At 44.0% G+C, this 15,372-nt stretch overlaps 1 protein-coding gene across 1 annotated transcript in view; it reads left to right on the forward strand.

Annotated features, from left to right (window-relative positions):
* The window catches only part of XRRA1 (X-ray radiation resistance associated 1), a 63,917-nt gene that overhangs the window by 15,714 nt on the left and 32,831 nt on the right, over nt 1-15,372 (forward strand). Inside the window, 2 exon segments of the mRNA XM_058545606.1 lie at nt 1,613-1,710; nt 6,565-6,698. Coding sequence (XP_058401589.1) covers nt 1,613-1,710; nt 6,565-6,698 — 232 coding nt within the window.

The following is a 15,372-nucleotide window of genomic DNA, read 5'->3' on the forward strand; positions in this document are numbered from 1 at the left end:
GCCCTTCAGGAAACAGTGTGTTCTGCAGGAACATGGGCTTGAAGCACAAAGGCAACAGGCATGTAAAAAGATACTCAACTTCACTAATAATTAAAACAGCATCAAAATACTATTTTCTGCCTATCAAATATTGGCAAAAATGAGAAGGACTGGTGACAGCCAGCATTAGTGGGGAAGCGGATACCCTCATATTCAACTGGCAGAAGTGTAATAAATTGGAGCAATATCTTTGGAAGGCGGTTTGACAATGTCTCTTAAAATAGTCATCACCTTTAATCTAGTAGTTCTACTTCCAGGAATTTATTCTATAGAAACATGCTTGTACAAGAATGTTCTTGGGAAACATCCTGAAATATCTACCAAGCAGTCTTTTCATGAGGCTCTACTGAACATTCTAACTCAGAAAACCACCAGAGGCCACACTGACGCCAGGTTTACTTAGAAGGCTCTGAGTAATTCCACACAGTGTGCCAGCAGCATGGCATCTGCAGTTCCTCTTCAGTGGAGTCCTCACAGCAGTTGATGGAGCAGTCCATGCAGCCGTCCATGAACCATTCTCTGTGGCACCCAGCTCAGGGCCAAGGCAACGAGGCTCTCATGGGGTAGATGCAGGAGCCACTCTGGCTTAGAAACCTCCTTCCCCACAGGAGCAAGTAGCCGTTGTAACCCTTGATAGACATAGCTCCTAGAGTTTCTGCAAAGGACGTGTCCAATTATAGGAGTCAGCACACACAGGGAAGCCCAAAGTTATGGTGCCCCCTTCAGATGTTTGTAGTTCATTTGTACTTTCTCCTAGGCCAGATGTGACTTACCAATCTGGGGTCATTTTTACCATAGCAATACTGCCTAGTAACACAGTTGCCATACTGTTTGTTTCAGATTACCAGGGAAACAGAGCTAGATAGTTAACCCGAGGTTCAGTTCTCAGCAGAAGGGAAAAAGTGTTCTTCTCTTTTATCCAAATAGTCTAAAGACTATCAGTAGGGGAATGGTTAAATAAACCAGGGTATGTCTATACCATAGAATGTAACTCAGACATTATGCAGATCTATATGTTTTGACGTGGAGCAATCTTTAAGTCATGTTGTTAAGGGAAAAAAAGCAAGTCACAGCACAATGTGTATGGTATGATTCCATTTTTGTCAAAGGTGTGTGAGTGCTTCAGGATGCACATGAGAAAAAGTCTAGAGTATCATACATGAAACTTTCAATAGTTATCTCTGGGTGTTAAGATTAAAGGGAACTTTTATTTTTCTGTGTTTTTTGACTTTTTTTGGTGGGTATGTTTTACTTTTATAATCATAAATAATATAGGTAATTTTTTAAATGGCCTTTGGCATTAGACTTAGATTCAATTCTTAGCTCTTCCACTTACGAGCAGTTCTGTTTCTAGCAAATCAGCTAGCCTAGCTGAGCCACGGTTTCCTCAGCAGTGGAATGGAAGTAGTAATCCCTATTTTTCAGGGTTGTTAGAGATTCAGAGGCCATGTATATAAAGCAGCTTACACAGTGCCTGGCCTATCCCAGGGGGAACCAGTAATTGACCACTGTTAATATCTTTCTCTTAAGTCCTTCCCAAACTACAGATTCTCTCTTTTTCCTCCCCCTGTAGAGGCATTTCACACATTTCCAGCCTTAAAGGAACTGGAGCTCGCATTTAACGGCATCAAAACAGTCTACGTGAAATATGGAGACTTTAAGTTCTTGGAAGTAAGTTGGAGGTAGGGAGGTTTTGGTGCCCACCTGTTTCCCTGTAAGGAATGGGTGTAGAGGTCTCTACTGATTATAACTGTTGGGAAGGGGCTCTCTGGGCCTTTACAGCCACGCCCTTGCTTCGGGGCAATCCTCTCGGGAGGCTGGTGGGGTTGGTGGTGGTGATGAGGGTAGTGGGGTTGGTGGTGGTGTGGTGGTGGCAGCAGTGGCAAATAGACGAGAATATATTATGCCTATGGCCATGGTGCATTGTCCTGGAAAATAAATGCCAAAGGTCATGTCCAAAGGCATCTGTGCAGAAAAATGAGCTAAAGAGAGTCTTATGGGAAGGAGAGTTTGAGGGGAGATCTGGATCCAGTGGGGGTTGAGGAACCATGGAGGTTAAGTGCTAGGCATAGCAAATTGGACCAGCTGAACTAGAGGCATTAGGGAGTGATTCCAGAGACCCATCCTGGTCTGAGTGAGCCAGATTGGTGCCAGTGGGCTTGGATAAGGCAGGCGACAGGCCTAGTGCATAGGCCCAGGGTTGACTGAAATAAAATAGGGCTCCTGTGAGTTCTACAGCAGACTCTTGACATTTGTACATCCACAGCTGTTCTCCAAACCCCGGATTTGAAAATATAGAAAAATTTGTTTGCATTCTTGTCTTTCTCTTAGTTAAATTTCCCACAGTCATGCATTTTCTGTGTATGTTTTCATACTTCAAGTTAATCACCTCTTCAACTTTCATGAAAACTTTAGAGCCACTTTTCACAAAAAAAACAAAGCTCTTGTCACTACCTGAGAGTCACTGCATACGTGGAGAGCAGGGAACAGCAGAGCTGGAGCAAGGTGTGGGGCCGGGCACCTGGCCGGGCTCTCTCACTGAATAATGGACTCTCCTCCACACGTTGGCCCTATAGTAGAAGCATTTCAGATTCACACCTCAGGAAGATGCCTGCGTGTCGTGAGCCTTGAGGTTGATCCTAAAGAGTTGGTAACGTAAATTATTTAGTCCGCAAACATCAAGAGTCAGCCATTCTTCACAAAAGCCTCACTTTACCTGATTTGCCAGAGAGAGAGAGACTTTCCACAGGAGTGAATTTTTCGGAGAGTTAATACCCTTCATATGCGAAAGTTTTAAAAAGTTTTAACTGCTTCGGCTGGCAGTCTTCCTAAAATGGATTATATGTCCTTGCATTCTTAAGCATGCTGTACTGAATCTAATGGTACCTTCTCTCCTTGGCTTCAAGTCATATTGGGGATAACAGTGATTTACTATGATTTGGAACAGGAGTGGTCCTTAGATTTGTCCAGGAAGCAAGCTCTTGAAAGTTCAATAAAACAGAGAGAGAGTAAGTTTACAACAAGTGAAGCAATTTTGTGCTACATTGAAAAAAGCATTTTATGTTACATTTTAGTATAGACAGTGGGAAACAGATTCCAGATGTTCTGGAGATACAGGGAACAATTTCCTTGACCTGCAGGCCTGGAACCTTCTTATGAGCTTCCATTTATTTGTTATTTTACTTTTTAAAGAGTAGTTATTGAGCTCCTGTGTGTCATGCATTGTGCCAGACATCTTGCCTTCCTCACTCCTAGCATTTCAAACTCCTAGATCAAGTGCCGCTGGGCAGTGGTGAGGGGACATCACTGCAGGCTCTGACCCCACAGCTGACTAGCTTGGCCCTACTGGTTGATCATTATTGGCTTTTTGGAGGCCCCGCCTTCATAGTTTGATAGCTTCTGATGAAGATTATTTGTCCAGCAGACCCAGCCTTACCCAAGGGAATTTATTTACGTAAGAGAGCAGACCAAAGTCAGGATGCAGAATATAAATGAGAGGAGGAAATCTCCTGGCCAATCATTTGTTTTCATCTCTCTGTGATTTGCAAGGGCTCTCTAAGAAAAAGGATAAACCTGTCAAATATCCTGAATTTGCAGCTCACAGTAATGAATACTTGGACGTGTAATAAAACTTGATGTGACTCAGCAGATGCAAGAGCCAGGTTAGGAATCTTCTGTCCTTGTTTGCCAGAAAGGCTGCCACCCAGAGTAGAATTCTTCAGGAGTCAATTTAGAACAAGTTAACTTTGTCGTGATTTGATTCTCTGCATACAAGTCTGCAAGAGGGTCAGCTGGAGCCCTGCCCTGAGAGTCAGGAGACCTTGTTTCCAGGCTTGGTCCTGCGGCTACTTTAGCATACCTCCTTGGCCAAATAACTTACCCTCTCTGGGATGTAAGTTTCCCGCTCTGTAAATTCCGGGCCAGCTGTGAAATTCTGTGACGTGTAATTCTAAGACTGTTCATTTCTTTGAGCTGCCCTTCATTCTAAGCATATTTGGACCCAACATTAAATGGCCAAAGTAGCTAGAACAAGGGTCAGCAAACTTTTTCTGTAAGAGGCCAGACAATAAATATTTTAGGCTTTGTGGTCCATATGGTCTTAACTAGTTAGAACTGTCATAACTAGTGAGCTCTGCTACAGTAGAAGGAAAGCAGCCATAGACAATATGTAAACAAATGATCATGGCTGTGTTCCAATAAAACTTTATGATGCTGAAATTTGAATTTCACATAATTTCCACACAGTGTTATTCTTCTTTTGATTTTTTTTCAACCACTTAAAAGTGTAAAAATCATTCTTAGCTCATGGGCCATACAAAGCAGGCAGCAGGCTGGATTTGGCTTGCAGGCCTTGCTTTGCCAACTGCCGAGCTAGAACACTGATGAAACAGCTCAGTGTGGTTGGGATGGAGAGTGAGACACGATAGAGTGTGGTGATAGATGAGCCTGGAGAGGTAATGAAAGAAAGGCCGTGGAGAGCCTTGGAAGCCTTGCTAAGGAGTTCGAACCTTATCCTATGGATAATAGGGATCCTTTGAAGGATTTGGAGCTGAGGAGTAATAGGGTCAGAACTGTGTTTTAGAAAAACCACTATGGCTGCTGTATGAAGAATGGGTTGGAGGGAACAATTTGCGACATTAAGGAGGTAGAATCCATAGGTCATGTTGACTGCCTGCATATGGGTATGAGGGAGAGAATTTTCCCTACCTTTACCTGTGGTTATCCGAGCCAGCTTTCCAGGTCTTCCTCCTTGAAGGCTTCTCTCTTTGCCCCTGCCAAGTGGTATTGCCCCTTTGTGTGAACTCTCAAAACCTGGAATTTGCTAATGGTGGCATGAACTCGGCACTCCTTTGGTGCTTGGCACCTTTCATGGCCTGTCCAGTATTATCAAGCCCTCTCTTATACCATGGACCCTAGTCATATGCAAATGAGCTTCAGTTGGCAGAACAAGCAAGACTGCCTCCTGCCTCCTGGCTTCTATGCATGCTACTTGCTACACTGCACGTCTTTTTGCCCTTAACAATTTCATGAATACCAACTACTCTTTGAGGACAGCTCAAGTGTCACCTGCTCAGTGAAGCCCATCCGGACCCTCTGGTAGAGCTGACCATTCCTTCCTCTGTGCCCCCATTGGTCTGTGCTCAGACATCTGTCCCAGCAGCATTGCTACTTAATAGACACCTATTTGTATCTAGCTGCCCAACTAGGCTGTGAGCTTGCAGAGGGCAGGGACTGGTCCAAAGTGAGCCTGCAGTATAGGGGCATTGAATGAAGGATGCTGATGATGATGACAGCCAACATTGATTAAACATTTACTCTGTACCAGACTCCATGCTTCAAGCTTTACCTATGTAATTCTTCATAAGAACCCATTATTATTTCCACTTTATAGACAAGGAAGCTCAGGTTAAGTAATTTGCCCAAGATCACACAATTAGCCAAGACTTAGAGTTAGGTCTACAGAGCCCATCAATTGATGACTACAGTGGGGTCAGACCAAACCCAGTCCCCCTCTGGAAGTGACCTGCAGTCAGTTGTGTATATGTCTTACTGCCTGTGTAACACTAAAGTGGCTAAAGACCTTGCTCTTGCACCAGCCGGGTAAGATGCTGAAACTGGCCCCATTGAGGGGGTTCACTGGGTGTGTGGGTGGGGGGAAGGGAGCAGACTTGTACATAAGAGCTAAAGTAAGTGTCTGAAGAGGCTTAGAAGAGAGAGAATAAGACTGGGCTGTTATTTATCTCAGTTGCCTTTGTCTTTGCAGAGAGAAAATCAGTTTCCTGACTGTCCCTCCGATCCCAGTCAACTATCTCATGAATCTAGGTGGCTGGTTAGAAGGTGGTTGATGATGAGGTGACAGTTTAGGTCATTGTCCTCATAAGCCAGTTTATTTCAGCTGATTTTTTTTAATGTGCACCTACTATGTGCCAGGTCCTATGCTAGGTTATAAGGATACAGTGATAGAGTGGCATGGCCCTTGACCTCAGAGAGTTTATGGGCTAGTCCACCACTGTGTGCTAGGACTCTGCCAGGCACGTCCATGTACCAATATCCCTATTCCTCAGGCATGTATCCACCTATTGCAGATACCTGGCCGGCTGTGAGAAGTACCCCCAGAGCAGTCTAGATAAAGCACTCCAAGTCAGAGGAAGGAGAGATTGCACCTGGCTGGGGAATTAGGAAAGGTTTTATAAAGAGGCAGCTTTTGAGCTGGCCTTTTGGGGCTTGGATTCGGCTACATGGAGAAAGGGCATTCCTGGTTGAGTGAAAAGCTCAAGCAGAGGTCTCTAGGTGGGGCGGGACAATGAACAGGGAGGATAAACAAAGGTCTGTAGTGGGAGCTAAGGCTGACAGATAGGTTGGGAACTGACTCCAGTAGACTCTGAATGTTAATGCAGAGTCAGGAGGGTTTTAGCCTGTGGGTGATGGGGCCCCCTGGAAGATTAAAAAAAGTAGCTAGCGTCTACCTCATGTATGAGCATCATTGTCATGCAAAGTGCCCCATCTTTTATCTTTGCACCATAGTTCCTGGACCTTTCCTTCAACAGCCTGACTGCGGAGGCCATTTGTGATCTGGGGATTCTGCCACACCTCCGGGTCCTGCTCCTCACAGGCAATGGGCTCACCTCCCTGCCACCCAATTTGGCTGTCACAGAGCAGTAAGTTCTACATCACAGATTCTGTCCCATGTGTTCCCTTGTGAGCCTTTGTCTGGGTACAAGTATACAAGGAAATAGTCCGAGGCAGCTCGAAATGCTGTAAAGACAGGCTGTGAGTGCTCAAAGCAGGGCGAATGCCACCTACTATAGCTCCCAGAGAAAGCAACCAGGAGAGCAGGGCCCCGAAGGATCGGGAGGCCTCAGATGGTTGCTAATAGGAGAGACACAGGTGCTGGCAAGTCACTCTCCCTGCCTCTGATTGGTCATTGGTAAATTGTAGATGTTGTTCTTGGCAGACTATTCCCCTCCACAAACCCTCTAATAGACTTTGCATATTCCGTTCTGCACATTTGCTGAGGCCGTGCCTCTGGCCCTAATGTACTGGTCCTTCCTCTCTTAATAATAAAAACACATGTGTGGTGCGTACTATGTCCCAGACACTGTTCTCAGCACTTAACATACATTAAGTCATCTAATCCTCACAACAACCCTGTGAGGTAGGTGTCCTATTATTATCTCCATTTTATAGACGAGTAAATTAAGGCACAGATAGGTTAAATAACTTGCCTAAAGTTACAAAGCTGGTAAGTGGCAGAGCCAGAATTTGTACCAAGTCCACCTGACTCCAGAGACCATGCTTATGACATTACATTCTCTTCTTATGTAGAATCTGTACATATTCCAAGGCCCAGCTCAGACCCTCCTCCTTGCCTTATCAGGTGCCTTCCCATCTTAACCATTTTTAAGTGTACAGTTCAGTGGCATTAAGTACATTCACATTGTTGTGCAACCATCACCACCTTCCCTCTCCAGAACTCTTTTCATCTTGCAAAAATTCCATTAACTTTGACTAATGGACATGACACTTTTAAGAGGAACACCAGATAATTCTCTGGATTCCAGACATACTCCTTTTTGCCCTCAGGCATAACAGCAATCATATCTACTTTTGATAAACAGTATCAATCATCCAACCAATATAGTAAACCTGCGTTTGCCTGCCTGTTGGTTCAGTAGAAGGAGGAACCCCTGTGGCCAATAGTAAACTCAACTTCCAGTTAAGTGGAAGTGTTCTTGTGTCCTCTGTAAAAGTATTCCTCCCTAGGAAACTAAGGCTTGTAACTCAGAAGAGCTCAGAGTTGCAGGAATGAGAAGCAAAAATGCTGCAAGTGGATTGTTAGGTATAACTGTAACAGGAGCCACTCTCATTTTCATTCATTAATTCCTAGACCCTTATGTTCTGGTTGTGAGAAAAACAGCATCAGTATTGGTTGCTGGTTTATGTGATACTCCATCCTATAAGTCAGCACCCAACTTCACAGGGGGTTGTCTCCTAGCTAGTGCAATAAATAAGTCATCAGAAGACTATTTTGCCATTCTATTAGATCAACTACTTCTGCGTGATGGAATACGTGGTAAAAAAGTAAACTCCATGTCTCTGAGCACAATATTGCACTTTGCCATGAAACATGTTCCATGGTTAGAAACAATGTTATGTAAGTTACCTGGATAATGAATAAGACATTCTATAAGTTCACAGATGGTGATGCTTTCAGAACATTGTGGTCAGGAAATGAAAATCCATATCTAAAATGCGTGTTTATTCCGGTAAGGAAAATATCACTGCTCCTTTTGTGAAGGAAGATGTCCACTCTAGTTATCCTCCTACTAGATGTCTGGCTAATCCTCCCAGAAATGGTGCCATGCTAGGGACTCAGCATTGGCCTCTGCTATTGGCAGGTTGGGTGCTCAGGGGTGGTAGCCAGATCTGCTTTGGTGAGGGGAAGTGTGTAGCCTCCTTCCCTGCTGTCAAGGCCATTTTGCAGGCACAGGGTATCCAGCTGACATTCATGGACTAGGCCACCTTGTCCACTTGATCACTGAGAGTCTCCTCTGCGGTGGATAGTCTTTGGGAGCATTCACATGGGACACAAATAACCCTCACACTCTCTATCCATTCTGAGAGGTCCATTCACGTAATTTCCCCTCAGACCCTCCCTGTCAGCAGTTTTACATTATATTTTCCAAGCTTTGACTTGTCAGCTAAACTTTTAACCATTGCCCATGAATCAGCCTAGACTTGTACTTCTGGCTATCTTGCCAACCAAGCAAAATGGAGAATCAGATCTATTGCTCTAAGTTTTACCTGTAGGGAGGATTTCTCTTCCCCTGCCTTTCAGAGCCACCTCTGTATGGAGTTATAACACTGCAACAATCTGTTTTTGGTTAGTATTAGCATATCCTGTGAAATCATTGGTAAACCCAGCTGGAGATGTTTCTCCTAAATCAGCTGATCTCTGGACCTTAGTTGTGGGCTGATGGAGAGGAAGCATTACAGCAGGAGCAGGCATCATAGGACTCTAAGGGATGTTCATTCATCACCTTTTCCAGATTCACGTGAACCTGATCTCCAATGTTGCTTTCACTTGATGAGAGAGTTCTGCTGCATGTTCAGTTCATGATGAGCAGCTAGGTCGCATGGTCACCTAGTGTCCATGGTCAGGTATTCAGTCTCTACCGTCATGCAATAGTAAGCCAGCAACTGTCAAAAGGAGAATATTTATCTGCAGAATAGAGCTTAACTTTGCTCAAAAATGATTCTGTAATTGGTGCCTACAAAAGGCTCTATTCATAAAGTGACTTTGTAATTTATCATCCAAGCCAGGACATAGTTGAGAGGGAAAAGGAACACTATTAATTACTTTGAGATAATAGGTGAAAACTCAGACTGTCCTTGAAAGCCAGAATGAATGGGAACGCAATCTATATAGCCCGCCTGTTTGCCTTAGACATTTAGAGCAGAGTTGGACCTGCTGAGTCACGTGCCCAATGACATAATGCCCAGAGAGCAGCTTGCACTGCAGATGGACCTGTTGCAGAGGCTTGTCTTGCTCTGGGCCCCACACAAAACTGGCAGCCTTATGGGATATTCAGTAAATAGATCAGAACAGCACAAATGCTTTATGTGTAGCTTCCAACCTCCAAAAAGGTCAGCACAGCTTTGTCCCTTTTTCTTAGTAACAGGTGGTACAAAGTGAAGCATTATGTCTTTCACGTTGGAGGTATATTCCAGCGTGCTACACATCAAGAAAATTAATCAAAGTGGCAGTTCCTTGAATTTTTGTGGGGTTTACCTCCATGCTGTGGCACACACATGTCTTACTAAGGCATCTAGAGTGTTTGCAACTTCCTGCCCATCAGGCCCAGTCAACATGATGTTCTATGGAGTACCGAAATAATCAAGATACCTGTGTAATAGATTGTGGTAGGGCTAAAGAGTTGATGTAGCCCTGAGAGAAGCAGACAAAGGTGCACTGTTGTCCCTGTCAGGCAAAAGTAGACTGCTTCTGGTAATTCTCATTCATTGATAAAGAGAAAAACATTTGACAGGTCGTTAACTTTATCACAAGTGCCAGGGGCTGTGTTAATTGGCTACAGTAAGAAGAGTCCACATATGGAACAGCAGCTGAAATTGGAGTCACCACTTGATTAAGCTTACAGTAATCTAAAATCATTCTTCAAGACCTGTATTCTGCGCAAGCCAGGTGAACAAGTTAAACAGGAATGTCGTAGGACTCATCCTTCTACCTTTTTAGTCCTTAGTGACGGCAGTAATCTCTGCAGTTACCTCAGGGATGCAGAATTATTTTTGCTTTACTGTTCTAGAAGCAAAATTCCTAGGGCTTCAATTTTGCCCTTCCTACTATAATAGCCCTCACTTTGTTGGTCAGTAAACAAATGTGGTTATTCTGTCAGTTGCTTAGTATGTCTGTTCTAATTACACATTCAGGAACTGAGGAGATAACCACAAAGTGGGTATATGACTTGACTGGGTCCATTCACAGGCTAAATTTCCATTCTCCCATCTGACCTTCATAATCCCCGACTTTGAGTGATGGACCACCATGCCTTTCTTTCTTTTTTTTTTTTTTTTGAGGAAGATCAGCCCTGAGCTAACATCAGATGCCAATCCTCCTCTTTTTTCTGAGGAATATTGGCCCTGAGCTAACATCTGTGCCCATCGTCCTCTACTTTATATGGGACGCCGCCACAGCACAGCTCGACAAGCAGTGCGTCAGTGCACGCCCGGGATCTGAACCGGGCCGGAACCCTGGGCCGCCACAGCGGAGTGCACGCACCCAATCACTTGCACCACTGGGCCAGCCCCTGCCGTGCCTTTCATATCTCCAGACATTAGCACCAACTTGCAGATATTGTCTAGTAATCCTTGTCTAATATTGTCTGGTAATCCTCTAGAAAGGCCAAGTGTAGCACTGTTCAACAGAGCTTTCTACAGTGTTGGAAATGTTCTGTATCTGCATGTCCAGTCTGGTAGCCACTAGTCATATTGAGCACTTGAAATGTGGTTACTGTGACTGAGGAACTGAATTTTTAGTTTTATTTAAGTTTAATTAGTTTTAATTTAAATGTAAGTAGTCAGGAAACTGGATGAGAGGCCATGACTCTCCCTTTTGGCAGCTCAGATCATTTTTTTCCTCATCAGATCTAGGGTTTTTTGATTGTATAGATCACTAATAACTCCAAATCATCTTAATTCAATTATAGAAATCAAAATTGTTTGAAGCTAGCCTTTACTCTCTGCAAGGACCACACTATTTCTGGTTCACGCTTCCTCCTAGGATTTAGTCCTTCAATGCCCTAACGTAAAGCACGGGCAGTTTATCAGGGCTCCCCTTCTGTGGCACAGCCTGAACTCCTAGAGTAGCAAGTTGTCAGAATCTCTGCTTATCTTCTCTCAGCCTTTCAGCCACTTCTGGAGTCAGCAGATAGCCCTAGGGGAAAGTGGCCCCAAATATTGCATGAACCCCTTTTGGTTTCCTTCTTCTTCTAAATCTTGGCCCCCTGATTTTTCATAGCTTATTAGTTCCCAGATGCCTTGAAGAAGATTGTTTTAAATGTATATATTTTGTCTGGATTTTCTAGTTTTTACTTAGGGGAGAGCTGGCCCACGTTATTTAGTCTGCAATACCATAAACCTTTCCATTTATTTTGGCTAGGTGCCTAGGGGCACTCAGTATGGAACCATTTTAAACTGAACTAAACTAGCTGGATATTTTATGATGATAGAAATTTGGGCTACAGTTTTGCAAGAGGACCAGTCTGCCCTGCCCCCTCCCCATCTCTGTTCACTCCAGGCCAGTTTTCCCCTGGCTGCGGGTTGAGGGGAATGGGTTTAGTTCTGGTTCACTCTCTCCTGAGGATGTACCTCTTTAGGATCCCAGATTCATGTAGGGGGTCTTCAATTACATGCTCCACCTTCCGTTTCAACAAGATCAGCAAGTGTCCTCATGGCAAAAGTGGCTTCCTGTGCTCAGTTTCTGTCTCTGGATTTTTAGATTTTGGCATACTACTTCCTTACTGTTTTCACATCTCTGACACGTTTTTAAATGATGGATCTTTTCTCTTTTTATATTTTATTCGTCATTCTAGTTGTTTTTGGTAGAAAGTGTTATTACATAAAGTAAGGCAAGTTGCCACCACTCTGCACTTCTATTTCCTTGCATATAAGGTGGGGAGAATAAAATGTACTCCTACTTACATCAGAGGATCAGTTGAAATCATTGTGCTTTGAAATCTGTGAGGCTCTAGACAAGTAGTATTGTCGTTTTCTTCCCACTCATCTGCCCACATTCAACATGCTCTGTAGATTCCTTTTCCTCTTCCAACCTCTTAAATGCTGGTGGTCCTCAGTTTACTCGCAACCACTGTTTTTTTTCATCTTCATACTCTTTCTCAGTGGTCTCATCCCTTCCCAAGTCTTAGGTGTTTCTCTACCTCACTTCTGTCTTCTGAGCTATAAGCCCATATATCTGACTCATCATACCGAACTCATCACACACACGCCCACGTCCCTGGCCTCAGTGACGGGCACTGCTGTGCATCTACTGTGCAGTCGTCCAGGCTAGAAACCTGGGCATCAGCCTGAATTCCTCCCCACCGCCCCATCCATTCAGTTACCTGATGCTGTGAATTGTGCTTCCTAACTTTTTCTCAAACTTGCCCATTTCTGTTATCCTTCTGTTTGGTGTCAGTCTCCAATTTCTCACCTCCCAACCCATCCTTCTTACCATCAGCCAGAGTGATGTTTCTAAAATGCACATCTGAGTCTATCACCACCCTGCTTAAGGTCCTGCAGCAGCTTCCCAGCGTTCTCAAGATAAACTCCACTAACATTGATCACAGGGCTATTCGTGACCTGACTCTGCGGACTTCTCCATCCTCCTTTCTCTTCACTGGTTTCCATTTCACGATACACTTCATCTATTCTGAACTTTTGCATCTCCATCTCTGGATAGATCACACTATTATCTCTGTCTGGATGAATTAGGAATGATTTTTGACCTGCTCCATCTTTAGACTGCTCTCTTACTTGTTTTGACTGAAATCTGATACTTGGCTCTCCCATTAGGCCTATTCCCTTTTCCCCTTGGACCACATGGGTTGACTCTCTTAGGCTTGACTGGCACAGAGCAGAGGAGGATTGTTACCTCCTGTTTTCTAATCACTGTGTTCCTAATAATGCCACCTAAAGGAGCACTAGCTTTTTAGCAGCCACGTCATAAGTCCTCTTTTCTACAAGCAAGCTGTTAAGCCACGTGTTAAGCTCCTCTTAAGCCCTCATCCTGTGTTTGCATGGTGGGTTTTCTGTATCTTATCACAGAAGCTGATCTGACATTTGAACAGACATTAGAGCTTGCTAAATTTCATCTTGTTTGCCGCAGCCCTTGGTTCAGCCTGTTGAGCGATATTTTTAGCCTAATCCCAAGTCTTACAATGTAAAGTAAAGAAATCCCCTTTCATTGTGTAGATAGAGGAACTGACCAGGCCCAGAGATGCTCGACACCAGCTAGAAGTCACACAGCATGAACCAGAGCGCAGGGCTCCTGATCCCCATTCCCATGCTTCTAATATGGCACATGGACCCATTCCTGAATCTAACCACTGGAGCATACTCTTAGCTTCTAAAAAAATTGAGTTAAATCTATCAGATTTTAAATGGTATTAATTCCTTTTGCCAAGAGAAGGTATAATAAAAATAGCACCACTCTGAACATCTGGAAACCTTGGTTTATCCACTACTAACAGACTCCTGCCTCTTCAAAGCACTCTTCTCCCAAAACTGCCATGGGAAGGGCTCAGTGGGGGATCCTGATGCTTTCCTCTGAAGCCTTGCATCTTGTCCTCCTCACCCACCTGTTGACTGCCCCCCTATTTTAAGGCATCTATTTTAGAGACAAAATGAATCTTTTGTGTGTTATAATTAAGGTGAAACTTTTAAAAGGCAAAGTACTGTAACTTGTCACAAGAGACAGGATAGTGGCAGCTTCTCCATTATGGGGTATAAAAGAAATGTTTTGGAGGCTTATTTCTTAGCTTTTTCATATTTCACTGGAGTAAAATAAAGATTAGCCAATTAATTATAGATGAACAGAGCTTCTGTGCAATCTCCTGTAATTGCTCTCAGGTAGAAATTAAAAATTCAGTGTATGAAAGTTGATCCTTTCAGGAATAGGAAAAGAGTCATCTCTGACCTTCAAATACCATGAACTAAAGGCTTCTTTCCTTCTCTGGTGAGCGTCTCTGGTCTTTGGATGTCAAGCCTGTTCCCCACACACTGCCTGGGCTCTTTCTGAAACCATATCTGACCTGTGCCTTTTTCAGTCGGAACTGTCATGGTTCTAATCTACAGAAGTCCGTCAGTATTAGAGTAACACAAAAGGAGGAGTTTACTATAAGAACATTGGGAATCTCACAGTCATGCCTTAGGGACATATTGAATGTGGGTCCTGAACCTTATGGAGCAGCCCAGAGGTTCTGTCTCTCAGCTTTCACATCTGTTCCTCTCTGTCACTCACCCATTTTTCTTTACAGATGAACTGCCTGTGTCTCTCTGGGCCCAGAGCTTCTAAATATATTACAGCTCCAGCCACAAAGGGGTGATTCTTCTCCCTGTTCCTCTTCCTCTCTCACAGTGCTTAAGAGCACAGCAAATTCTCTCTCCATTCTTCATAGTTCAGCTTAAACATTGCCTTCCCTGAGTCCTCCCCACCAGAGTAGGTGACTCCCGCCAAGCTTTGCGCCTGCCTCTCTTACAGCATTTGTCCCACTGCTTCTAGTGTGTCCACCTCCTTCACAAGACTGTAAGCACCTTGAGGGGAGGGATGTATTCTTTTTCCCTTTTTATTCCCATTACCTGGCTCCATAAGTGTCTGTTAAAGAAATTCATGCGTGTGAATGAATGACTATATACCCTCTCTAAATTCACCTTTGAAATATTCCTGACTTTAGGTGTACTGCTACAGCCCTTTGTGACTTTTGAACTCACTGCCTGCTTTCGTCAAGCTCTCTCTGGCCCAGGCAACAGCTACCTTTCCATCTCCCCACCGTTTAATCCACATGGGGCTTGAAGATGTGATGTGAGATGTGCGTGCTGCAGGAAACGGTCCAGGGTTCCGAGTCAAGTTTGAGATCTACCACTTCTAGCTATGACACTTGAGGCAACTCACTCTGAATTCGAGTTTCCTCATCTGAAAAGGAAATAACATCTGTCCTCCTCAGTGCTGTTTGGAGACGGTATATATAAAACACCTGACACACTGCCAAGACTGCAGTAGGCTCTGAGGAAATGTTACTTTCCCTTCCTCTTGTTCCT

The sequence above is a fragment of the Diceros bicornis genome, chromosome 7 (genome assembly GCF_020826845.1).
Source record: "Diceros bicornis minor isolate mBicDic1 chromosome 7, mDicBic1.mat.cur, whole genome shotgun sequence".
In the NCBI taxonomy this organism is placed as follows: Eukaryota; Metazoa; Chordata; class Mammalia; order Perissodactyla; family Rhinocerotidae; genus Diceros; species Diceros bicornis.